General features: G+C 35.9%; 1 protein-coding gene across 1 annotated transcript in view; it reads left to right on the top strand.

The window, feature by feature from the left end:
* The window catches only part of LOC149534846 (uncharacterized), a 70,303-nt gene extending 46,082 nt beyond the window's left edge, over positions 1 to 24,221 (top strand). The window contains exons 5-9 of the mRNA XM_089803310.1: positions 22,024 to 22,113; positions 22,207 to 22,326; positions 22,454 to 22,557; positions 23,056 to 23,128; positions 23,227 to 24,221. Of these exons, the coding sequence (XP_089659436.1) occupies positions 22,024 to 22,113; positions 22,207 to 22,326; positions 22,454 to 22,557; positions 23,056 to 23,128; positions 23,227 to 23,289 (450 nt within the window). The 3' untranslated portion in view covers positions 23,290 to 24,221. The remainder of the gene's footprint in view (positions 1 to 22,023; positions 22,114 to 22,206; positions 22,327 to 22,453; positions 22,558 to 23,055; positions 23,129 to 23,226) is intronic.
* Positions 24,222 to 25,981: the final 1,760 nt, after the last annotated feature.

The following is a 25,981-nucleotide window of genomic DNA, read 5'->3' as shown; positions in this document are numbered from 1 at the left end:
CACATAAACCAAGTCATTCCAGTGCTTCTGAATCTATCTAGTGACCTTCTTTGTGGGCATGTTCTCAAGAGTACTCCAATTTGTCTTGCAATCAAAAGCACTACAGGGCGGTGATAAAATTCGGATGACAAGCTTTTGAAGATTGGGCATTGTGGCACCATAATCTTACCGCGACAAATCTGTAAGTATTAAAAAAAAGCCATTTATACTGTGGTGAAGCTTCCAATAAAGTTAAAGAGCGAAATAAATGGTATGATAAATCTAAGCACATGTTCTTTTTTACCTAGCTGTAGGGTGTATCTCCTATGTTCACAATTGGGAGAAGAAAACAATGGCCCCTCTTCCCTCTTGTAGCTCTGCAACCCATCAAATACGAGGTCTTGAAGGTCCACATCAACAACCAATCTTTGAATACATGTGTTCACGCCAATTTCAACCTCTGCATCTTATTTAAAACTGTTAATAAATAGTTGAGGTTCAAGTAGTATGCTCCATGAATATGTTGGTGGAGTTGACGGTTCCACCTATGATCGATTATGTTCCATATGGTCTATATTGTGATTGATACATATGTAAAATGGCCTCTTTGGCCCTATCCATGGCCTCATATAGAAACCCCATGGGGTTTTTATCCCCATCCACAATTCGTAGAATCTTCGTCAACTGTGATGGCATTTGGACATAAAAAAATATACAAAAATCAGCAAATTGCAATATTCCAAAATGAAATAATAAATCTTCAATCAAGACTTGAAGACTTACCTTGATGATCTCCTCCATTAGCTTGCCAAATCTAGCATCAAACAGAGCCTTCACAACCTTGTTTGCTTCAAGCTCCTGGCATAAGGACTCTTTAACCATTTCATAATTAGAAACATACGTGTTAGGTCATTCAATGTTTTGAATATGCTTTGCAAGTTGAGAAAATTAGTAGCAAAGTGTCTGACCCTTGCTCGTACAGGATCCTTACCACCAGTGTGCTCTCTCATAAGACTCATGACCCATGTATGATTGTAGATGTACTTTGCAATATTCCTTCCATCATCAACCACCTTCTCCACCCAACTTAGTTTCCCTCGGTCTTCAATGAGCAAGCCAAGATAATAAGTAGCACATGGGCTCCAAAATAATGTGGAATGTCTTTCCATGAGGAGTCTATCGACTGCCACATATGTAGCTATATTATTAGTCACAATTTGAATGACTTTATCCACTCTTCGTCCAACATGTTGCACAAATTGTCTTCATTTTTTATTTGATTAGAGACATCAATTGAATTTAGAAATATAAATTGGCCTCATGAAGAAACTACTAAGTTGATGAGCATCCTATTCTTATCATCTGTCCACTCATTAGATATAATGGTGTAGCCTCCTTGTTCCCAAACTTTTGTTTGCTCTTCCACAAGTTGATGAATGGTTTTTACCTTATCTTTTAACAATGACCCACTTACCTCATAACGAGTTGGGGGCTTGAATACCTTACTAGACAAAGAAATCGAAGTGACCACTTGATCCCAATATGGACGCCATAAAGCATTGAATAGAAGATCATTGTAGAAACACAATCTTGGAATTGCCACCCTTGTCTTCTCATGCAACTCTTTGTTCCATGTAGTGCCTAGTAAGCGGGGTTGAGCACTAGGAGTGTTACGTGGAACCCAAAAGTTTGATTTTGACCCGCTACACTTCTTGATCCTTGTATCATGTGGCCCAATGGAAGAAGAAGCCTCTGCATCTATTTGATTGTTAAGGAATATTGGATTTGAGATAGAGATTCAATAGATATAGATTTTTGCTATATCACTTGCTGATACTGACATATCTTAATTTGTTCAACAACAATATAGTTTCTGCCATGTCCAAAATCTTGTTCTCTAACACTTCTCGGCGAGGCAAAAATAAAATTTCTCGACAAATATTGAAGAGAAATTGGCAAGTTCTCTCAGAAATATCACAAATTTTAAAAATGGCATAACTTTAATTTAAAATGCATTTTTTTTTCACAAAATTCAATAGGTAGATCCATGGAATGAGTCAGTAAATGAGTAAACAAACCAAACAAGCTGATATATATATATATATATATATATATATATATATATATATATATATGCATTAAGTAACAAAATCGTATCCTTATGTGGAATGCCGATGTAGTCGGAGACTCTAAATGCTGAAGCAAACCACAAATATCGAATTGTCTTTGTAAAAATATAAGCAAATACAAATGTCAAGGACAATATGAAACTAGTCTACATCTTCCCCTTCCCAGTAGTTCTAGTAAAAACTACGGGAAAGGGAAGGGGTCCAATAGCTTTAGGCGTAGCAATCCTCTGTGGCGGTGCTAGTGTTGGTGCTGGCTTTGGCAAAGACTCCTCATCCTCATCCTCATTATCACTGTGCTCACTGTCAGTGTCCTCACTCTCACTGCCCTCCTTCGGAATGTCGTCCAATCCCACTAGAAAACTACCCTCCTCCATAGTCTGCCTCTCCAACTCATATATGTCATCCTCGGTGAACAATGAAGGCTGCTCTTGTGTTGTCCAATCACCAAAAGGATCTATGCCATCTAGATCAAGTGGCTTAGCTGCTAATGACATTACCTTTCTTATGAGCAACTTGAGGTTATAATGCACAAAGACAAGGTCATTTAGGCGTTTTTGTGCCAACTTGTTCCTCTTCTTTGTGTGAATGGATTCGAACAATCTCCAGTTACGCTCACAACTGGATGAGCTACATGTCTAACATAAGATGCGAAGAGCAAGCTTTTGCAAATTTCGGACATTTCCACCTCAATTTCGCCACCAAGCATTTGCAAGATAAATATTAAAGAGTTATAAAGCAAGGTGAGGACAAGTTTTTGTAGCTTAGTATTTATCTACTTATCATGCACGTGAAAGACTCCAAATTCCAAATATTGTACCTGAGGTTTGAGTCTCTCTGCCTCTCTTTGCAAAGGCTAAGGATAATAGTTTGCTTGTTGCATTTTGGTACACTTCTATCTTGGCCACAATGAGGTCTCTCATCACAATGTTAGGTACCGTCCTCTACATGCATTCACTGAAGCCCTCCATGACCTCTCTATTGGGATCCGCGTATGATGGGAGAAATGATAACAAGGGTTGAGGAAATACCCTGTTGCATGAATGGGTTGGTGGAGCTGATTGCTCCACCTCCTATCAATAATATCCTATATGGGCTGAAATTTTAGGCTCTCCCTTGTGTATTTATTTATTACAGCCTCTTTGGCCCTATCCATGGCCTTGTAAAGGGACCCCACTGGGGTTTGTTCCCCATCTACCAAACAGAGAACTCTAACCAAGGGATTCACCACTTACAATTGAAACGTAGAGAACATTTTTTTTTTTTTGGTTGGCAATAATTTTAATTTTATTAATATAAGTGTTTTTACATCATTTCAAAATAGGCTTCCATGCTTAGCCTTAAATATTCCTTATACATATCACTAAAACATCTCCTATCTAAACCTTCTAAAGCTTTTTACAACATTTACCACTATATCCACAATATCAATTACATTGTTCACCATTTTAGTTTAACTTCACAAAAACAAAGGTCTTTAAACCTTTACGCCAGCTGTCCATCTATTCATTCCCCGCTTCCGCCATCTAAAACTTGCATGGTTTTCCTCATTTTCCAAGAGGCTACACTGCACTTCCATCATTTTTCACATATTCGACCTCTGTGAAAACAAATTCATTTTTCCCATCATGCCCAAACCTATTCTGCATTGCCCAAAAAGCTACATACACAAGAACACTCCCAAAACTATGTTGCAGGGATTTTGTTTATCGCGTGCCCTTTATAGATTTTGTCTATCGGCCTTCAATGAATAATTTGACTGTAGCCATTTTTGACACACAAACATTTGCCTCAAAGGATTCATATGAAGAATACTTTGCAACGTTAAAAAAATCGTTGCAAACTTGTCACTGTGGGTCTAACCAACTCCTTGTCTTTGGTGAAGTCTCTCATCAAGCGAAGAACCCAAGGGTGATTGTAGATATATTTTGTCATCTTTGTTGCTTCCTCTATAACCAGTTTCACCCAATCCAATTTCCCTATATCCTCCAAAAGAAGGTCAATAACATGTGCTGCACAAGGAGATCAAAAGAGTATGTTTTGCTTTTCTTGTAAGATCCTACCCACTGCCACATATGCCTTTGCATTGTTGGTTATGTTCTGCACCACATGTTTAGCCCAAACCTCCATTACAACATTCTCTAGCATTAGAGCCAATGTCTTAGTTGTCTTTATCTTGTTTGAGGCATTTAAGGATTTAAGAAATACTACTTGTTCCTTGCAAGAAATCAAAAAGTTGAGGATGGTACGATTTTTTCCATCTGTCCATCCATCTGAAAGTATGGTGCAACAATACTGTTTCCATTGTAACTTTTGCTCTTCAACCGCATCTTTACCCCTAGAAACAACATCCTTCAACAATCTATAAACATACACAAAAAAAAGAGATTAAGTACACAATTTTAATTAGAAAAAAGTTACTTTCAACAAAAATAAGTAAATTGTAAAATTGTAAAAGTATGAAGTTTGAAAAAAGCAAACTAACCTCCCACTGAAGGTTGTAGGAGTAGGTGGCTTGTAGCCCTTTCCTGCTATCGTACAACCAGTCACAAAATTTAGAAAATATGGACTTGTTGCAACATTGAAAAAGAGGTTTTAAAAAAAACAAAAAATGAATACATTTAATGTCAAATTGCTCATGCACATTAGGGTTCCATCTAGTACCCTCCAGTGATGGTTGTGCTCTAGGTGTGTTTCTATGCACAATAATAACCATCAATAGAAGAGTTTTCTGGTCTACTAGAACCAACGGATGTGGAAGTTGAGCTTGGAAACTCGCCACGGGTAGGTGTGATCTGTGCGTGGATCCGTGGGACACGGAAAGAGCCCACTATCCCCTCAAGTGCATCTTCTTCTTCATCAAGGGTGACTGGGATACCTGGTCACAACCCACATCATTTCATAAATTATGATAATTGTTATAGCACAATCATCAGTCGTGGTTAGAACATAATAAATGATTCTTAAAAAGGAAACATACCTTGCAATTCTCCCTTTTCAACTTCTTCTCTTCTTGGGCATTGAGTAAAGCAATCATCTCCCTTTTTATTCCTTTGTAGTCGCATCACAAATCCTTGTGTCACGGTTTTCTATACCAGCAAGGAGTTACTTCAAACGAGATATGCCTCCACGGACTCGTTTTTCGCATTTTATGCATATGACACTATTATACTTCGTTCCTTCAAAGCCATATTTCTATGCAAAGTCTTTGAGATGGTGTGTTTGACCCAATTGTAGAGGAACCATATTTGCCATTTAATGTAAAATCAATCTACACATACAAAATAAGCTACAAATTTAGAAATTTAATAAACATATTTAGGGACAAACTATATTAGATTAAAACATCAAATAAGTTTAAACACAAACTGCAAATTCAAAGAATAAAACAAAAAATGTATTAGGTTATGAAATTATTGAGAAAAAAATGTGTTTTTTTTGGGAAAAATTGCAAAAACATGGTGTGAGATGTTTGTCATTACACTCTAAAACGTCTTAGAGAGCATCAGAAATGGTTTTCATAGAGTCTTAACTAAGTTAGATGCAAGATATGCAAGTATGGCAAAGAAAAACGATTTTAAACTCAAAAGAACAATAAGTTAGGAAACTTACTTGTGAAATTGGATTTTCTTGAAAAGAGCTTCGAATTCGCTTCAAATCCATTGGCAATCGCTCTAAATCACTAGCAAACACCTATTTTCTCCTCCCAAACCTTTGTCCCACACCGAATAAGTTCAACACTGCAAAAAGGAAATAATGAACTCATTTCTGGGCGTTATAGTCTTTTTACTAGCAACTCATGAGCTGCTTGCGAGAACTTAAGCACTTCTTGTGAGAAGTTGCTGAGATCTCGCTGAGAAATTGACCTTTTATCGTGGCAAGAAGTTTGATTTCTCTGCCCTAGAATTTCGTGAGAAAAGGATGGAATTTCTCACTGCAGCTAGAATCTCGCGAGAAGCCGAGATATTGCCGCTATTTTGGCGAGAATTTGAACTATGGTTTCTGCAATATGTATATGGTGAGACCTTTATATAAATATAACTTTGCTGATGCTGTTTTCAAATTGCAGATGTATTGGACGATGATACAATGTACGTTGATTAATTATTTTCCAGCAGTGGTCATCCTTGATGTAAATATCCATTTGAATAGTCACCCTCGACGTAGAGTCATGACTTTACGTGGGTTGGGCCACATAGGGTCATGATCTTACATGGACGGTGACCCTGTTGGTTTCCAAAACCGCAGATTTACTACAAGTCATGCCGACTCGATGTTGGGATGTCCAATCGGTTATGGCCAACTTGATGGAATTGAATAGTGTTGTCCGAGTTCTCTGTAATTCCGGCTCAGCAAAACCAAGGTGGGTGTACCTAATCTTGAACAGAACACTTAAGCCGAGGATGCTTATAGCAGATTGGTTAGAATATGAATGCAACGAAAGTTTTCCAAATGGCAAGAATTATAGAAAACTTTTAACTTGCAAATTCTAAACTAAGAATAATGAATATATGAATTTTTATAATAAAAATAATGATAAGTGTGGATTAATGCAACAAATGAATATATTAATTCTTCAAAGGAAAGAAATGAAACAATGGCCAGTGTATGGATTATAAATCAAGAGTAATATAAAGACCAATGCTTATTTAAATGGGCAAACATAGTCAATATTATAAGTTCAAACGTACAACTTTATAAAGTTCAAAGTATATAAATCATAAATAGATTAACAATCCAGACGTGACGGATCAATTATACAAGCATAATTTTAAACTAGTCTAGAATGCGTTTTAACTACTATGATATGGAGACAAACCAGACAGAGATAGATAAACAACTGAATATTTCACAATATCTATGTTTATCAAGTGTAAAATGCAGTAATGACCTAGTCCACATCTAAAATTTAAAATGTTTATAGAAATTAAAAAAAAAAATGAAGGACACAACTTAATATATTTTAAACTCTAGTGCAAATAAAATAAAATAAATACGCTTACAGATTGTTGCGGAAATAAAAATTGTACTAGAGACACTCCTTATGGATGATCCATCCAATGCATTTCGATTCTAGGATCACATATAAAAATTTATACCCAATGATCCAACATCCACTAGCTTAGTTCAAAAATTCATTTCTCTACAATAAAAGAATAAAATATATCAAAGTGCATATGATATGTAAAAATTAGGAAGAGTATATATGTATTGTATATTGCTTTGATTTTCATCATATACTTATAGAGGATGAAGAGAGATTCCCTCAACCATCACATCCCCTCTAAAAACCTTATCCCAGTTTAATAACTATAACTACACTAGTTATTTAAATTTTGTATTTGTTTTAGAACAATAACTGTGTGGGATTATCGGGTGATCTAAATTATTCCAGGGCTGCCGCCAAATTCATTGATATACTTCTTTTGACATTTGGAGGGAGCCTTTATTATTTTGAGTCATTCACAAATGGTAATTCATCCTTATCTCTGCCATCCAATGGCACAAAAAAAATCCCGAGTCGATGCTTAATCGTGATAAGACTTCAAAGATTATGATGATTTCAAATTGTTATGCGATTGCCATTAAAATGAAACTGTTAATGTGAAATTTGATTGCACGTACAACATTCGCGCATAGGCTCCAATCGTCTTTGTTGAAATAATGGACATTATCCTCACACACTCCATAATTCCATCAATCACATAAAATTTGCGAATGACAGAAGAATGGTTTCCAGATATAATCGATGTGGTGTGATGATGTCGTTTGTTCCAGAACCGCACATATTCTTCACTAAGATCAACCACGAGCCCTTATTCCTTCCTTTGGATTCATTAGACGCTAAGTGTTGTGAAGTCGTCGTCAAGCCCAAACAAGTATTTTTCCAGTGTGGATCCTCATATCTGTAAGACACAAAAAAAAACTTCGTTAGATTATTAAAAAAATGATTAGTAACATATATCCTTCACTCATGAGGCCCGGTGAGACAATAGGCGATAAAGTTCTCAATATCGCAAATCCTATTTTGAATGGCACTCCTCGCGGTGATGATATGCTTCCGGATACTCCTAGAACAAGGTGCTTGATTTTCTCCAAACTTGTGGTAGGTACAGAACATGGCTTTATATATATATATATATATATATATATATATATATATATATATATATATATATATATATATATATATATATATATATATATAATGAACACAAAACATGGCCCATGACTTCCTTTCTTCATCACTTCTCATCATAAAAGGATGCAGCAGAGATATTTGGTGTGCTAGAATACTCATAATCTCCAACTTGAACACACATCTTTATGCTCAAAAAGCAATGTGGTATGTTTTGCTGTTAGTCTCCATATATTATTTGTCCTTCTCTTGTATCGGGCATCAAAGTTGTGAGAATTTCTATCGTTTGTGCAGGAGCATAAATGTCGTACTTTGATTTCTGTGAGACCAGTTAATGGCTTCCAACAAATCATTGAATACAAAAACAATCTTCCAATGCACATGACCTTAATACTTTGTCAATTCGGGGAAAGGATATACAACTACCACGTTCTGCAATTTCTAGCTTAAAGACGTGCCATTTTTGAACAAAGGACGTTCAAATATCATCTATACGCAATATTTGAGTGAATTCAATATGTTACACTTCACATCATTTTTCTTTTAACAAACTAAATGCTTCTTTTACAATCCTTGATGATAAAGTGTGAAATCAGAATGCATGACAGAAAGACTAGAAATGATGCAAATAATATAGCCTCTGAAATTAGAGTTCCATCAGACCCAATTAACTCAACTGCCTTCCCTTAATGAGTGTGGGAGATGAATTATAAAACATGACAACTACTAATATACGACAGATAAAGTGCTGATACAATTACATCCTTTGATCGATGCTAATACAATTTTTGATCAACGATAATCATTACCCATGATAATGGTGCCAATGCAACACAGTTTTGATCGATGATTATAATGAATTCTGATATAGTGATTAGCAGATAAACAATATTAACATAATCACTTTTACAGACACACAAATATATATATATATATATATATATATATATATATATATATATGAATTATGTCAATTAGGAACATATTAGATGGATGCTACATTCTCAACACTCCCTCTTAGCAAGGGAGGATATAACCAATTCACAATTTGGTAGTCAAAATTCATAGTATCATTTAGGAGATATTCATCTATCTTATATTCTTTTGACACGAGTATTATCATCAACACCAAGATGCCTACTAACAAAAATATCACATTAAATAATATCCTAGAAGGATATGAGTTATCTGATTTTTGGCACACTCCGGAACAATAACTGAATGTAATCTTATCAGATAACATCCTTGATCTTAGGGACATCAACGTAGTCCTCATAACAACTAGTATCACGATCTCTAACATTCTCCGGGACATCAACCTAGTGTAGTCTATCGTGATATGTTAATTGTCATGATCTCTTGATGCAATCTGGGACAACAATTTAATGTAGTCTATCATGACAATAGATCAAGATCTTAGAAACAACAAATGTAGTATCATGATCCTTGACACATTCGAGGAGAGCAACTTAATGTATTCTATCATGATACGTTTCGTTATCATGATCTTCGACACTTTCTGGGAGAACTTAATGTAGTCTATCATGATAACTGGTCAAACAATTGCTAAGATCCTCATCTTACAATGGCAGCCTTGCAAATATATCAAATGAAAGATCATCCCCTTTCATGAGATAATTCACATATGCATCATTGTAACTCTTTTAACATTTAAAATATAAATGAATATATATAGAACTTAAACATGACTTAGACTTAATCTCAAGAATTACAATTACATCTTAGTCCATTTACCTCTAAAGTACTCCACTTTCAACTTTGCAAGAGGTTTGGTAAATATGTTGGCATTTTTCTCTTAAGTGCTAATATATACCAACTTGATGACATTCCTAGCTACCATATCTCTGATGTAGTGGAAGGCAATTTCTAAGTGCTTGGATCTATTATGGAAAATTCGATTATTGACAGTTTAATGCAACTTTGATTATCACGGTGTATAACTGTGGGATTCAAGGACTTCTCAAATAGTCCAACCAGTAACTTCCTTAACCATACCGCTTCTCAAGCTCCCATAGAGGCGACTATGTATTCGGCAATTGGTGTAATTAAGTATTTACTATTTACACTTCATTTAAGTTTACTTAGGTTAATGCATATTCATATTAGTTATCATGTAGACACCTAGGAGTGTGCATATTCACATGAATTCTCATGTAGACAACATAATTGTTTGCACTCCAATTGAGCACATGTTGTCTACTACATCTCTTTATGAGATACACCTTTGTATTCTTATCCTGTCATTGTTGCATGTATATTCATGCACAATAGGGGATAATCCACTCTTGGTGGACATGTGCTTAGTTGTTATGATTATCTTTGTTGACTCCTTGTTATCTTGAATGCCTTTATATATAAGCACATCTATGATGTATTTATCTTATGTCCATTATCATTTTGATTATTATTAAGATTCTCATTTGATCACCTTTTGTCTCTCTTGTGCTATCTATTGAGCTTCTTGATCTTGGCATTTCATTCATTGCTTCAGGCAAATCCTTACATGGTATCAGAGCCATAGAAGTGTTTGTTGCATAGCCGTTTGAGAGCTTTTTGCTTCATTTTGTGTAAGGTCACGAATTAGATTTGGAGGTGCAGCAGTTTGTGGGAGCGTCTAGAGCAACATCTGCCCTCACTATTGCGTTCGGATGGTTTGGACGAATTTTGACTATAAATACGTCTATATTAGGCCAAAGTCAAATTTGAGGCAATTTTTTTTCCAAATCAGACTTGGAAGCTTGATTTGCAAATTTGGAGGATTACAAGTATGGTAAAGTAACCCATTCAATGTAGACAGATCTGTTATTTGTTATTTTATTGCATTATTGTGCAATTTTATTTTGGGACAATTTTTTTGGATATGGATATTATTTTGGCGAGCAAAGTGTTGTAACAATTTGGCAATAGAGATTGTGCGGTCTGGGCATGCAGATCATTCTTTGATCCAATGATCATTGATTTGACTGCGATTTGGACTCAATCGGGGTTCCATCATTGGCATCGAAGCAGCTGAAGATTGTGAGTAGATCCAAAGTCGGGGAACACTTTTTTGAGATCCAAAGATCCAAGCTCGTCACTTTCCTAGGCTAGGTCAACCACTTTGCCCAAATAGCACCAAAAAAGATATAGATCTCTTTTAGGTCCACGTGGGTTCTCATAGCGATCATTAAGCATTTGATCCACCCAATACCCTCAACTTGTGTTCCTTGAAGCAAGGACTCTTCGTTGTGGTTCACCAACACATTTGAGCAAGTCAGATCAAATATAGGCCTGTAGTCTGATCTTCCTAATTTGCTAACAAATACCCCAAACGACTTTGATGTTGCAGATCAGAGTCATCGCAATCATCACCACGATCTGATCATTCCGCAAGTGGGAGAAGCATTGATCCACTCTCCCACACACGAACACACCTCCATAGCGCAGTTTTTAGGAGACACAAAGATCATCTCGAGCATCACACACACTGATCTGACTTGGCCAAGCTCGTTGCATTAGAGAGCTCACCCTCATTGGTGCGAGCGACCTCGAGCTCATCACCGACCAATATATGGAAGTGAAGGGGATCTCTGTAATCTGAATTTATTGAAGATCTCATTGACTTCAAATTGCAACAATGCGCATCATGTGGGTTCTGCACAATTCGAGCAACATCTGCAGTTCCGGTCAACATTAGAGCGACATACTCATTGTCATTGGAACCAAACGTCTCTCGAGCTCACTGTCATTGGAACCAAACGTCTCCCGGTGACCCTGATCCCACTTTTGGCACCTCATTGACATGTACATAGATATGTGTTGAACTGGTATTTTATTCAAACATTTGCTTTTCCATTCAAATTATATTGGGTTAAATTTGAAGCTCATGCGAGTGTCAGTTGCATTTTTTCTTTTTGCCTCAATGGGTCCAAAATCAACAATTTTAAGATATTGGTGGTGTCATTTGAATGCTATATTTATTTTGACAATCATATGCCCATCACTGCGAGTGACTTTTTTTTTTGACATAATGGCCATTTACCAATCAATTTTATCCTATTAAAGGTGCTGTTGTCAGCAAGCATTTGAAATTGGACCCCTCACCATATTTTATTTTTGATTTGGCCGTCAAACTTTAAGAGGCCAAAACTCACTTATCCGTACTCCAAATCAGGCTCAATTGTTTTTGATTTTGGGTAGAATCTCCTAAATTTTTCAGTGGTTCAGTTGTTTTTTAAATTTTGATGCATGATTTGTTCAAAAAGCACAGATTTTGGTGACTGTAGCCAAGTAATCCTCCTTTTTGCAACTTCAGAGGCTCTGTTCAAACTCATCCGAACACATTTTCAGGTTTCGCTTTTTTGAAAGTGAATAATTTTTTGAGTACTTTCCATATTTTCTATCAGATTATAGCTGTATTTAGGAAAAAGTATCACTTTCAAATGTAGGTCCTTTTTGACCTTGTAATGAGCACTGTAATGCTTGGATTCTGAATTGGTTCTAAACTATATTGATTTGAGTCTCTTTTGGCCTCATTGAGGTGGTTGTAAACATCAAAATTAGAAGTCCACTTTGGCCCATATTGGCAAGTGGCAATTGTAAACACACTATATATAAAGTGCCCATCATGGAATCTCTCAACACAACGTCCACCATCGCTACTCTCATGTGTCGAAAGAAGCATATACACAAGTGCTCATCTTGGAATCACTCAACATGATGTTGTCATGGAATCTCTCAACATGGCGTCCACCATGGCTACCCCCATGTGTTGAAAGAGCGACATGTCTCATGGGCTTTCACCTCATATTTCTCTATCTCAAAGAAATATGCATATTTTAGCGTATAGCGTATACAAGGGCTTTCACCTCATATTTCTCCCTCTTAGAGAAATATGCATTTTAGCATATTCAAGGACTTTCACCTCATATTTCTCCCTCTCATCGAAGGGCTTTCAACCCATATTTCTTCCTCTGAGAAATATGCATTAAAGCATGTACAAAGGATTACTGATGGTGAGACTCCATTTAGTAAGGGCAACAATCACCACGACACCTCACGATAGCCAATCCAATTCATGCGTCTTTGATAACACATTTGACGTGTTTCCTACAATAACTCCATGTGGTTTGTAGCAGTGCATTCCTAGCCTAGTCATTTTCTCAACGAGACATCACTTTCGGCAAGTGACATTATGTCTTCGCTAGTCTCTTGATTGATCAGCTCCACGGACACATTTACAAATGCATCGACTTTGAGGCTGTAATAACCCTTGTCCTTGAGCCATGGTAGCTCCTCCCACTGCCATTTCAAAGCAAGAGGATCTAAGCTTATCAAAAAACTCGCTACTGGAAATGTTATCCATAATGACGCCCTTCATAAGATCCCGGTGATAGTTAGCATATCGAACTTAGGGCATTTGGCTTGTGGAATTTGACGTTTGCTGAGCTGAAAGGACTCATGCTTTTCGTCAAAACTTGCTCAGCCTGAATGTTGGAGTAAGCCCTAGTCAAGAGGCCCTTGGCATTGGAATTGGATATTGCTTCTGTTGATAGGCATGTCCAAAGAGGAATGAAAAAGTCTAGACCATCTTTCTGAATGCGTGTCTGCATTCCAAGAAGAATAGCGACCCATGATTCATTGACTGTTGTGAGGGCGACTTATCTTCGCTCAATGCTCAAGGTCGACATCCATATGACAATTTTATTACACACTAAGGACTTTGAAGGTAATGGTGATGGCATAGAGTGGTGAAGAGCCAGATGGTCTACCATCAAATTCATTATTTGCTTCAAAACAATTTGATACTTTCGTTCTTTTGTTTGCCTCCCTGTTCATATTTGTCAACGACAAATTAGAAATTAGTGAAATTCGGGGACTCAAACCTCCCCTCAAAACTTTGATGTACCTATTCGCAAGAGGTCTTCGCATCTGGTACTTGAGTACCCGAGTACCCCCACCTCCATTATTCCACAACCATGCCGCTGTTGGGAAGGATACTTGAATAACTTCATTGAATGTTTAATGGTTCAGGTTCGTTTGCAATTTTGCTATATTCAAGCGTTTCAATTTGGTATGTTATATTGAAACATCATTCCATAACTGGTATTTCAAATTCCATATGTATAGTATACAACACCCCCTGCCCTCCTATTGCGTTTCCCTGGCGTCCCACAATTGAGGCCGCTTGTCCCCTTGTCTCGGAAACTCGTCTCGACGTACCGACATCCCAGCGTACCCCAGAGCCGATGTTACACTATTAGAATCACACCTCTGATTTCCAAATGACACCACCTACTTAAATCACCTTTATTTTTCTGTTACGTTGACATTGCTGAATTCAGTTCCTGTACAAGTATGGTACCAGGGGATGCAAACACTTTATGTAAATTATGCATGTGAGATTTACTTTTAGGCTTTTCCATGAAAAATACGAGGATAGCTAAGAATTTTGTTAATATCTGGTATCTGTAATCTCTGCATCATGTTGGAACTCAAACTCTCATGAATACTTATCCCTATTCTACCAAGTAAATACAAGTTAGCACAACTGCACAGTCCCAAACTCTTCACCTGTACAAATTTTAATCAAAAGTTGAACAAATAAAAAACATATATGTTTCAAAAGCTACATCAAGCTTGGCTTTGATACCATGTTAGTTTTTTAATATCATAAATAAAGATAAACACACAAAACAAAGTAATGCACAATATGACGAAGAATTATTGTTGGAAAGCCCTCCAACATGAGGTGAAAAACCCAGCCACAAATATATCACTTATGTATTAATGAAAGATAAAAGGTCTGAAATACAATTCCCTCAAACACAGGGCTCAAACCGAAGCAATAATGATCGCCACTATGATCTGCCAACAATACCCATTTTATACAATCACCCTATAAAGAATATTAAATCTATATGTGTATATTCAAATTCCTTCTGGAGGAACATATAAAATTGTCTTGACCCTGCATTGTCTTGCCTTTACAAAGTAAAGAGCTTTTGTTATCTTGACCCTCATTGTCTTGATGCTTCAGTGTCTGGACTCTTCAATGTCTTGTACCTTCAAGAGAGGACCCTTTGTTGACATTAATAAAGAAAAGATTATTTATATATTTCAAATTTAGGAGAGAAAGATATCTCCTGAAGCTATATCTCTAGCATCAACTACTTGGAAACTTATACAAATAAGGCCTAATTTAAATCTGATGTATTCTTAGTTTTAAAAGACAGACAATTTGTTTGATTGAAGTACATTAGTAAATTGCAGCATTACAGAGATTAAAATTTATTGATGTCGGGTCATGAGGATTATCTGTGGAGATGATTTGAGTTTTTCAACACAAAAAATATGGTGTTGAAGTGCAATTAGTGGAGCTTGAGTATCATCACTGATATGTACACAAGTGGAAGATGTTGTTCCACCAAGTGTAGATTGTATAAAAATAATTGAATGTCATTATTAGGCCCCTATTGATGAGAATCAAGATGAAGCATAAACAAAGTTGAGGTGGAATTGCTAGCTGTGAAGACCTTTTGTCATGTCCCCTTTTCTAGCCTCTAGGTTTTGTTGTGTGTATAGACCGTTTTTCCTTGGTTCCATGGTTAACTAGGTTTTCTATGTGATCGGAGCAGTTTTTGGCCTAGGCAATTTCAGTTGCGGGCTAATTGGGGTTATTTCAGTGGGGTTTACAAACACTTATTTTTTTTAGTAAGACAACGGGCTCAACATTCTTGGCATTTTAGGGTTGGATTAAGAGCATCTAGCTGAGACCTTTTCAGCGAGCGATCACACATGCATATCTGAGTCCTAGTTAGAGATTTTATTGCATGAAGATTTAACAGATTTATTATAAAGTGACTTTATAACTAGAGTTCATATTGTTAATGTCACTTTATTACCTTTGGGCACTTTATTTCCTGAAATAGGGGAAAAGTGTAATTTTAAAAAGGAATAAAGAAACAAAAAGGGCAATGTGAAGAGTCATCTTTTTGTTCAAACAAAAAGGGGAATGTGAAGAGTCATTTGTTTGTTCTTAAAAGGGAAGATGGAGCTCATTTCAGGCATACTTGGTTTTGTGGTTTGGATTTCACTTTCACTTTTGGAGAGTTATTCTTGAAAGCTTCAACTTTCAGCAGGTGAGAGGATGGAAACCCTCAAGCTTGGGCAGTGGACCAAAACCCATTGTCGGTTGGAGACATCGCGCAGGTGTTTCACATTGTATTCTACGTTCATCTTTTCTATTATCCAATCTTGTGGTTGCTATATCTAGGATTGGATTTTTGGCTTATTTTATTTAAGAACTTCAATGAGATATATGTATTTTTTGCTGGAGATTTAGTGCAATAATAGTTTGGGACTGCTTTATCTGGTTGTTTGTTGGAGTTTTGCTGGAAAAATCTGAAAATGTTATTTGTTTAAAATTGCTGAGTTTCCATTAAGGGTTTTGCAAGCAAATATCCTATTAGGGATTATTATAGTGGTATCAGAGCATCGACAAATCCTAATCACAGAAAATATCACTAAAAAGGTTAAATTTCTTGTTTGTCTCTCATGGGTAAGTGGGTCATAGCGCAAATAAGGTCAAATAGACCTCAACTGCTCCAAAGTTGCAAGACCTTTAAATTTGTTTGTGATGCCACCAAGTGTAGAGAATATGGGAAAAAGCATATCTATGACCTGCAAAACAAAAAGTTGCAGTGAGAAAAAAGGGTGACATGGGTAATACAACAAAAATAATATGATTAAAATCCCCACCCGGTCTACACATCCCTTCCACAATGGCAGACTTATCTCTTGTGCTGAAGGACAATGCCTTCAGAAGCACCATCGTCATCCCCAATGGTGAGACGAAGGATGGACCAACTTGGGGGACATCAGATGATTGAAAAATATTGAAATAGCAAGTTGAAATGTGAATCATTACTTATGATAGGTTCTTAGGGTTCGGTTTAAAGTATATTAGTCTTATGTTACCTGTTAATAATTTATAAATCTAGAAAAATTAGTAATAAGATTAATTTCAAATAGTTTTAAGATAATTATAAAATATTAGTAGTTTTTGTATATTTGTTATTAATATTAATATGTGCAACTATTCATGCAAGTGTAATCAAGATTGGGTGTGGTAATTGACTATGATGGGTAGGGGCTTGAAGAGTAGTGTTTTTGGCATATTTAATGATTACACATAAAAATGGTACTAAAATTGATGATGATGATTTCAAACCTTAGGCTTAAGTTGTTTAACCCAAGCAAATGCTATAATTTTTTTAGACCAATTCAATATTAATAGATTGGATTTTGAGAAGCACAAATCTAGGACGTACGACTATGGGGTGCTCTACAGTATATTCCATAAGTTCCAGATTGAAGACTGTCAAATGAAATATCGGTTTGATTGATTATTGTGGTGGCCAGAGATATACTCATGATCATTCTGAACACACCAAACCTTTAATTATAAGCTTTGTCATTTTACTCTCTATTTCTGTCCAAGCTTCAAGGTCACATTACCAAAGGCACAACTTACTTATACTCTTGTTGGTACATATGGCATATTCGCCCTAATGCTGTATTGTTCTCCTTAGTTGTGAGTGATATTCAAGATGTCTGACAAAAACAATGATTGTAATAGAATCTTGAGACTGCTGTCCATCAGATATGAGTGTGAAGCCAGATGTTACTTTTTGAACATAACAGCTACCTTTCAATCTTAGAATTTTTTCTTGTTTTTTATGGTGCTAATCATTAACCTTAATTGGTCTCTTTAATTGATTAGTTATATTATTGTATGTTTATCCCTAATCAAGATGATCTTAATCTTATTTAATGTCACTTATTTTTCCAATTATGCTATAAGCTAACTTATTGAAGATCATTTCCTTTACTAATTTTTAATGTATATTTATATTTATATTTTAATTTTATTAATTATTATTAAATCTTATATTAGAAAGAGGCATTGTAGTCCACCATTCCCCAAAATTGGTTGTCCTCAAGTATTGCACAGTTTATACATATCTTTCACGGTGAGTAGCTTCTTTGTGCAAGTTTGATATTTATTATTATCAGAAATGTCTTCAACCTAATTTTAAATGTGAATATGACTTATTGGCAAAGCTTAAGAGAAGTTTTCTCTTATTTTTGAAAGAAAAGGATTTAGGCCCTCTCATAATGTGACAATTTGAAACCCAACTTTTGCATATGTTCCATGGAGTTTTCGAGACGGGGATGTGTTTCAAGTACAGGTATGGATCAAAGCCAAAATTTAGGGTACAGGATGTAAGGGGACGACTATTAAAAAAATAGTTTCCGAGAGGGGGACGTTTTAGGGGACGGGGACATTTTTCAGGTACAGGTATGGATCAAAGCCAAAATTTAGGGGACAGGACGTAAGGGGACGACTATTAAAAAAACAGGAAAATTTTTATATATATAGAGAGAATTCAAATATTCATCTCATAACATTGATAAACCATTCACCATAGACATTTTAGAAGCTCAATACATTGCAAATTAACAAAATTCAAATACTTTCATTGTGAAAATATGGCCTACATATATTGAAAATGCCCAAAGGCTCCAAGTATCATGAATGAAATGACAAATATTGAAATGTAAACAATGGACATTCTATTATAACTAAAATACTTATCAGTGTATACTAAACAAGAACATAAAAGTCCAACTCCATAACCAGCTGTTCATGAAAATATTAAAATGTAAATACAATTACTAGACTGCTAAACAGTATATACATAGGAGATCACAATAATATGTAGCTGTCCATAATCAGTAGATGGTTTGTCTAAGAGTCTAAATCAAGTAAATTTGATCCCATAATTTCCTCTTTCAACTATTGTTCAATGTTCACTCCTTGGTTAGTTGCCCCTCCTCTTGCTGCTCTTCTCCTTTGCAAATGTGAAAATGATTTTTTGTTATTTTTTGGTTATTTTATGCTTGGACTAGGTTTCGGTATTGTTAAACGTGGATTGGTGTCTTTGGGGACAAGCCAACCTTGTTTTTCAAATTTAAAATTGTCTTATTTTTTAACATTGACAGTCCAAAAATGGCTTGAGACATAGGGGACGGCTAGAAGCTCCCAGGACAGGCAGGGGACTTCTAGCTGTCCCCCAGCCATACTGGAAACTTCTAGCCGTCCACCTGTACCCTGCTGCTCTCAAAGTGCTGTTTGGGAAACGTCCTCTTTTTTTTGGGAAAAGGGAAACAAATTTGGAGACGGGAAATTCCTGTCCCTGCGTCCTCGTTCCGTCCCATGTATGGGTATGAGTAAAAAAAGGGTGGGGATGTGTCCTTGTTGAGCACTGACTTTTACATGTTAGCATGCCTTTAATCCACATCTTTGATATTATCATAAATGTCTTCTCCCTAATTTTAAATATGAATCATGACTTGTTGGCAAAGCTTAAGAGAAGTTTTCTCTGATTTTTGAAAGAAAAGGATTTAGGTCCTCTCATAATGTGACAATTGAAAACCAACTTTTGCATGTGAGCATGTTCTTAAATTCACATATTTTGGTTTCCTCTAGCTCTCATATTCTAGATTGACTAAAAATATAGAGCCAAACATGGAGCATACACAATGAAAACACAATGTACACTTGGGTGCATGAAGACACAAAACATACACATAGCATACACACAATATACATATTGTTAGATCCATTGTTTTTATCTTTATCTTGTAGGCTGATAGGAACAAAGCTCTGATACCAATTGTGATGTTCCGAACTAGGACAATACTTAATTTACCCTAAAATTCCCAACTAGAGTTTGTGTTACAGTTGGGAATGGCAAAATTGTGACATTCCTTACTAGAAGTGTAATGTCCCCGGCTAGGTTTAGGCCTATTTCAATCCATTTTAATATTCTTATGGATCAAGTTGAAGCCATTAAGTTGCATTTAATGAAATCTATGTTATTCCATAGTTCCATTTAAGAAAAATGGTTCATGGGCGAATAGCCCAGTCCGTCTAGTGTAGTGGTCGAGCTTGAGTTTGTGGGTTACCTCCATGGTCTTGGGTTTGATAACCCCTAGGTTTGCCTCGTGCATGTGTGCTACAGGGATGTGCTCATGCCCCAAGTGGGACTACTTTTGCTCCACTTGCCCCAAAATGGGCTGTTGGGCAGGTAGCAGAGACATCCCCTTGGTTTAAAAAAAAATGGCTCATTTATCATGATACGTCACATTAGTTAGTCTGGCTGTTTTACTATTTTAATTCTTAAGCTTAGACACCACTTGATAGGTTCCCTTAAAGTTTATAGATCCGAACCTTCTGAGTTGTCTCTTTTAGGGTTGGAGGGTTGAATAGATCAAATTAGGCAAAAAAAAAGTTTTGAAACAAATCAAGAAATTTGTTTTTGGACCAAATTCGGCATGAGTTTGATTGCTAGAAATCAAATTTGCTACAACTTCTTCCAAATGCCTCTTGGGGTCCTGTCAGAATTTGCAGTGAATTCTGGAGTAACGATTTTGATAGGGACTCTAATTTGGACAAAATTGAACCTGACTTTTAGGTGTCTGGGATCTATTAACTTAGCTCATGGTGGATGTAAGTTTCCATTTATTTCTTTCCAACACAAGAGGCAGGATTGATGCGTTGATACCATTTGTAATGACCCCTTCCTTATTTTCCCTTATCAAGCCATTACAAAGTAGGGTTAGGGTTTACCAAATAAATGCTCTTTTTGATTGTGATTTGTAACTTGAAATCATGCATTCACCGCATAAACACAATACCACCATACATGCAGAGACATAGGCACACACATTCAATAATGCTAACATTATTCTTCACTTGATCAAGAGTTAGAGTAAAGAGAGTATATCTTCATAATTGTGCAATTTTAAAATTATATGTAAATTACAACTATAAAAGATGTGGAGTAAGGAAGCATACTAGGGTGCCCTAAGATTGCAGTTTTCCCTCCATATGTCCTCCACCTTTCTTCTATGATCAGAGTTAGGTTTGATTCACTACTAGTCCTTGATGTATGGGCTGTGAAGGTACTTGCAGTAGGGTGCCCTTAGTGGTTATCTCTCAATCACAGTGTAGTAGGGTGCCCTGCTTGCTCTTCTCACTTAACTACCATTGCAATACCCATTAGGGTGTCCTCATATCTGTTCTTTCTTAAGTGCCACTGTAATAGGGTGCTTGTAGGGGATATCCCTTAATTGCGGTGCCCTTAGTGGTTCACTCTTAATTACAGTGCAATAGGGTGCCTTCATATCTGTTCTTTCCTAAGTGCCACTGCAATAGGGTGCCCTTAAGGGGTTTTCTCTTAAGTGCAGACCTTGTCCCATTTCTCTGTGACAAACTAATGTCATATTTAAGTTCATTCCTTAATGTGTATTAACAAGAGACCCAATATATATTATAAAATCACGTAAATATATTTATCATTATTTATGTATTACCACTGTTAGAATAATTTTATGTTATTCTCTCCTACATACCAAGATTATAATCGGTTGAAAGATATTATGTTCTTCCTGTAATTGGATGTTCCTGCTATCACTTTGACATTTGGTCATGTTTGCAATTACTGACAAGTCATTTGGACGTTTAGTCATGTTTGTAGTTTTTGTGCATTAAACATTGTTAACTTGTGCATTGGATATTGCATAAACATTGTTAACTTGTGCATTGGATATTGCATAGGGACCAATATTGAAGAAGACATTGTTCAATCTATTTTGATTTTGATATATATAGAGGTCTTTATTAAATAGATTATTCACTCTGCTTTTCAGCTTTTTAGCAAGGCGAAATATGATTACAAAGCTGTCAGAAGATGGACAACTCCTAGGAAGATAGGATACAGCCTTATTGATTGTGACAAGGTAATATTGTAATGATTTTGCTCTTTTTTGGTTCTTAAATTTTTTTTAGCAGCTATAGTTGGTTGTTTGATGTTATTGGCCTATTTGATGCAGATATTTGTACCTATCCATAGGGAAATACACTGGTGTCTGGCTATTATTGATATAAGAGCAAAGAAGTTCCAATATCTGGACTCACTTAAAGGAAAAGATACACGGGTGTTGCAAGTTCTGGTAAATGATTTTCTCCCCTTCTCATGCAACCTTTTCCTTGTTAGTGGTTTGGGGTAAGGGGCAACGTGATGGGGATAGCTATATATGAACAGGAGGGCATGGCATTGATTTTTGTATCCATTTTCAGGCAGAATATATTGTAGATGAGGCAAAGGATAAAAATGAGCAGGATCTAGATGTAAGTGATTGGGAGAAAGAATTCATTGAAGATCTTCCTGCACAAGAAAATGGGTATGTCAGGCTTCATTTTCAACAATTTCTATTGGTTTTCCCCGTGTTTTATGCATTCATCTTTGTTCAGGGACACTGATTTAGCTTAGTATTGTCGACACAATTTGAATTCTTCATTGCTTTTTGATGATCTCTTTTATAGTAATAGTAAGCTTGAGATTTTTGCATAGAAAGTGCAATGAAAAATCTTGGTTCTGGTGAGATTTTAGTTATAGTACAGTTTGAGTGTTTTTGGGCCATTTGATTTGATCTTTCAAGACATTTGAAAATTGATATTACTTTCCAAGTAGCACTCATCTTAAAAGGATTTTCTATGGTATATGAATTATCTGTGCTATTCACCTATTTTGTCATTCCAACATTTTTAGAGGTGATTCTAGATAGATTCTGTGTATTCCTTTATCTTCAGATTCCTTTAATGATAGACTCTGGAAACTAGTGAATGTTGTTTTTTATTGATTGATTGACTGTAATAATCAATCTCTACCTTTTTGACAGATGGGATTGTGGTGTGTTTATGATCAAATATGCTGATTTCCATAGTCAGGATTTGCCCCTTAGTTTCTCTCAGGTAAATAACTCCTAAGATGTCTAGTTTTTTTTGGAAATTAATGCAATGGAGATTGCTATGTGATATTCCTCTTGATTTAAGGTGATGAAATATTGCAGGCTGACATGCCCTATTTTCGTATGAGGACTGCAAAGGAGATCTTGGGACTGAGGGCAGAGTAAATAATCTGTTTTCAAGGATTTGGTTCATTGAAGTGGTTTTGCTACTAACTGATCATAGCTTCCCGTATCTACATGGTAGTATGGTATTAATTTACTTGCAGGTTCATCAGATATATGACATCAATTTAGCATCAGCACCAGCTTTTGGGAGATTCGAGATATAATATAATTGGAACGTCATCATTGCATTTCTCAACACATGTAGCATATATTGATCTAAGATTAATGCCTACATATATCACTGTTGTCTTCTAAATGGCATAGGGAAATTTAGTGCTTAGATCAGTCATGTTATTTCTACGATAACATGGTGCTAATAGAAAAGTTGCCAGTTAAAAAAATTGTTTTTTGTAATCAAGGCTCAATTTCTCATCAGTGATTGTGGATTTGGATTCTTTACACTTGGGAGGAGTATAGCTGTTTGCTTTTTTCGTCTTATAAACAAATTATTGGATAGATAGTTTTATGCTCAGAGGGAAACGCATATATTCTTTCACCTTTATGCCTGATTGGACAAAGCTATACAGGTGTATAGTAGTGTATATATGAGGAGCAAGTCATACCTGGAGGAAAAGATTTTGTACATACAAGAGCATGCACCCTAAAGAAAATCTTAAAAATTTCCTCAAGTTGATAACATAGCTTCTTTGAGGGATTATAGACTAAATGAAACAGAACTATTATCGTCATAATGCTAAGTATAAACATCATCATAGTGTTTTATTGGAAAACTATTTGATGCACAACCTATGCAACTATGTGCTCTGCTTCTCTGAGAGATTCAATTGTGCAGGGATCTTGAAGATAATTGGGAAAGATTGTGCCTAATGCGAGTTGAAAATGTTATTTTCGGCAAAAGTATAGGTCTCTGAATAAACATCATTAGCACTCACATTCATGATAATTTCTAAGCATCTGATTTTTCTACAGAATCTTATCAGTTTTCATTTGACACCAAAATTTTCAGTAAGTAAAATTCGGGATGAGATAGTGTTAGCTTTAATTCACAGGTCTTTACAATTTTCTATTGTGTATTTGGTGCAGGTTTCTTCACATTTTTTTCCACTTAAGTATGTCTGCAATTTTTTTATGGACTGTAAAATCATTGGAGATAGTCCTGTAGCACTTGCCAACTTTGATGTCCTTGTGCCGTCCCTAAATCATTTTCAGATCACTGTAAATTAACCTTTGAGTGATGTGGTTAAGACAATATCTTATTCAAATGTAATGCAAAACATGAAACACGTAAATGATAAGTCAAATAGAGCACATCCAATGATTGAGACGTATTTAATTTGGAGAAACTTGGAGCGAGAACTCCTGCATAAGTGAACATCTTGCTCCTCAATCAGATACACGTAAACATTGCATCATAGGCTACAAAGGGCAATGGCAAACATTTACACCTAAGAAATGAATGCAGTGTGAGCCTCACATTATGATACCTATGAGTCCACGCTTGGAACAATCAAAATGGATGATATGAAGGTGAAAAGATGAGAGTCAATCCGTCTTGCCTATGTTTGTTTATGAATTCTCAAGTTAAATTCATATAATACTAAATTTGACTTATGAGATTTGAAGTGAATTTATAAAAAGGTCAATTTAATATTAAAGAGGGAGTTAAAAGAGGACAGAGGGAAAAAATGAAAGACAAAATGGAGAGTTGAAGTCATTGTTTGAGCATTAAAAGAGGAAGTCTAATTCATTTTTGGCTATGCTTGGATTATGCGTGGATTTTGAAATTGTTTTGGATTTCTCTTTGAGAAAGGGAAAGTTTGGCTTTCAGTTTCCAGGACCTGAGGATGAAAACTTTCAGGGTTGTCTTGCCCAATCAGACGCCATCCCGGTTCAGCATTGATGTTGAATTCACATCAGGATACATATTGGAATTACAAGTTCTTCTCTATGTATGTCAAATCTAACTGTTATTTCTGTTTGTAAGATTTGAGTGCTTTGCATGTTCTTGTATTGCTGTTTTATAATGCAATAATGAATTCTGTGACATTTTTTATTAGTGTTTTACTGGTTTTAAATTGCATAAACCATGTGTTATATTCTAATTCAATTTATTAGATAAATTTGGGCAGAGTACCCATTCTGGATATTACAGTGGTATCAAAGCATTGGCCTTACATCTTGTTGGAAATATAGTCAAAGGTAAAAATTTACAGACAGATGTGTTTCTTTATGATCAACTATTGCTAGTTGTAGCGTTCGGAAGTCCCAAATCAAACATGGCTTTTCAGAATAAATAATATCTTTTCAAATAATATTTTCCCCCAGACAAAGGCCTGGGGAATAATTTATATTCTGGTCAACTATCTATGTTTGACGTTGGGAAGATTGACAATATGATTATTATTGAAGATATTGCGGGTCTTATTTTGGATGCGGTCGATTCATGAACTTTGAAACATATTTTTCATCGTTACAGGAGGACTGGTTATTTCATTCAAAGAGTAATTTTTTGGCAATAGTTTATTAACACTGGGTGAATACTATGCTTAGAGGAAAACTATTGCTCGAAACAATATATCAGGAAACTTGGTTATATATCATACAACCTTGTGTTTGTGTTCTTGTCAAATATTTGAGGTTCGAGCATTTCTCTCAGTGAATTGGAGAGCACTCTCTGGGGAACCATAGTTGATGTTATAACTATGGGTAGTGCCTTCTTAAGGTATCAACT

Source organism: Cupressus sempervirens, chromosome 10 (assembly GCF_028749045.1).
Source record: "Cupressus sempervirens isolate cs-2001-9-10 chromosome 10, ASM2874904v1, whole genome shotgun sequence".
Lineage (NCBI taxonomy): Eukaryota > Viridiplantae > Streptophyta > Pinopsida > Cupressales > Cupressaceae > Cupressus > Cupressus sempervirens.
Note: the sequence above shows the minus strand (reverse complement) of the source record. Positions and strands in the feature narration are given on the sequence as shown.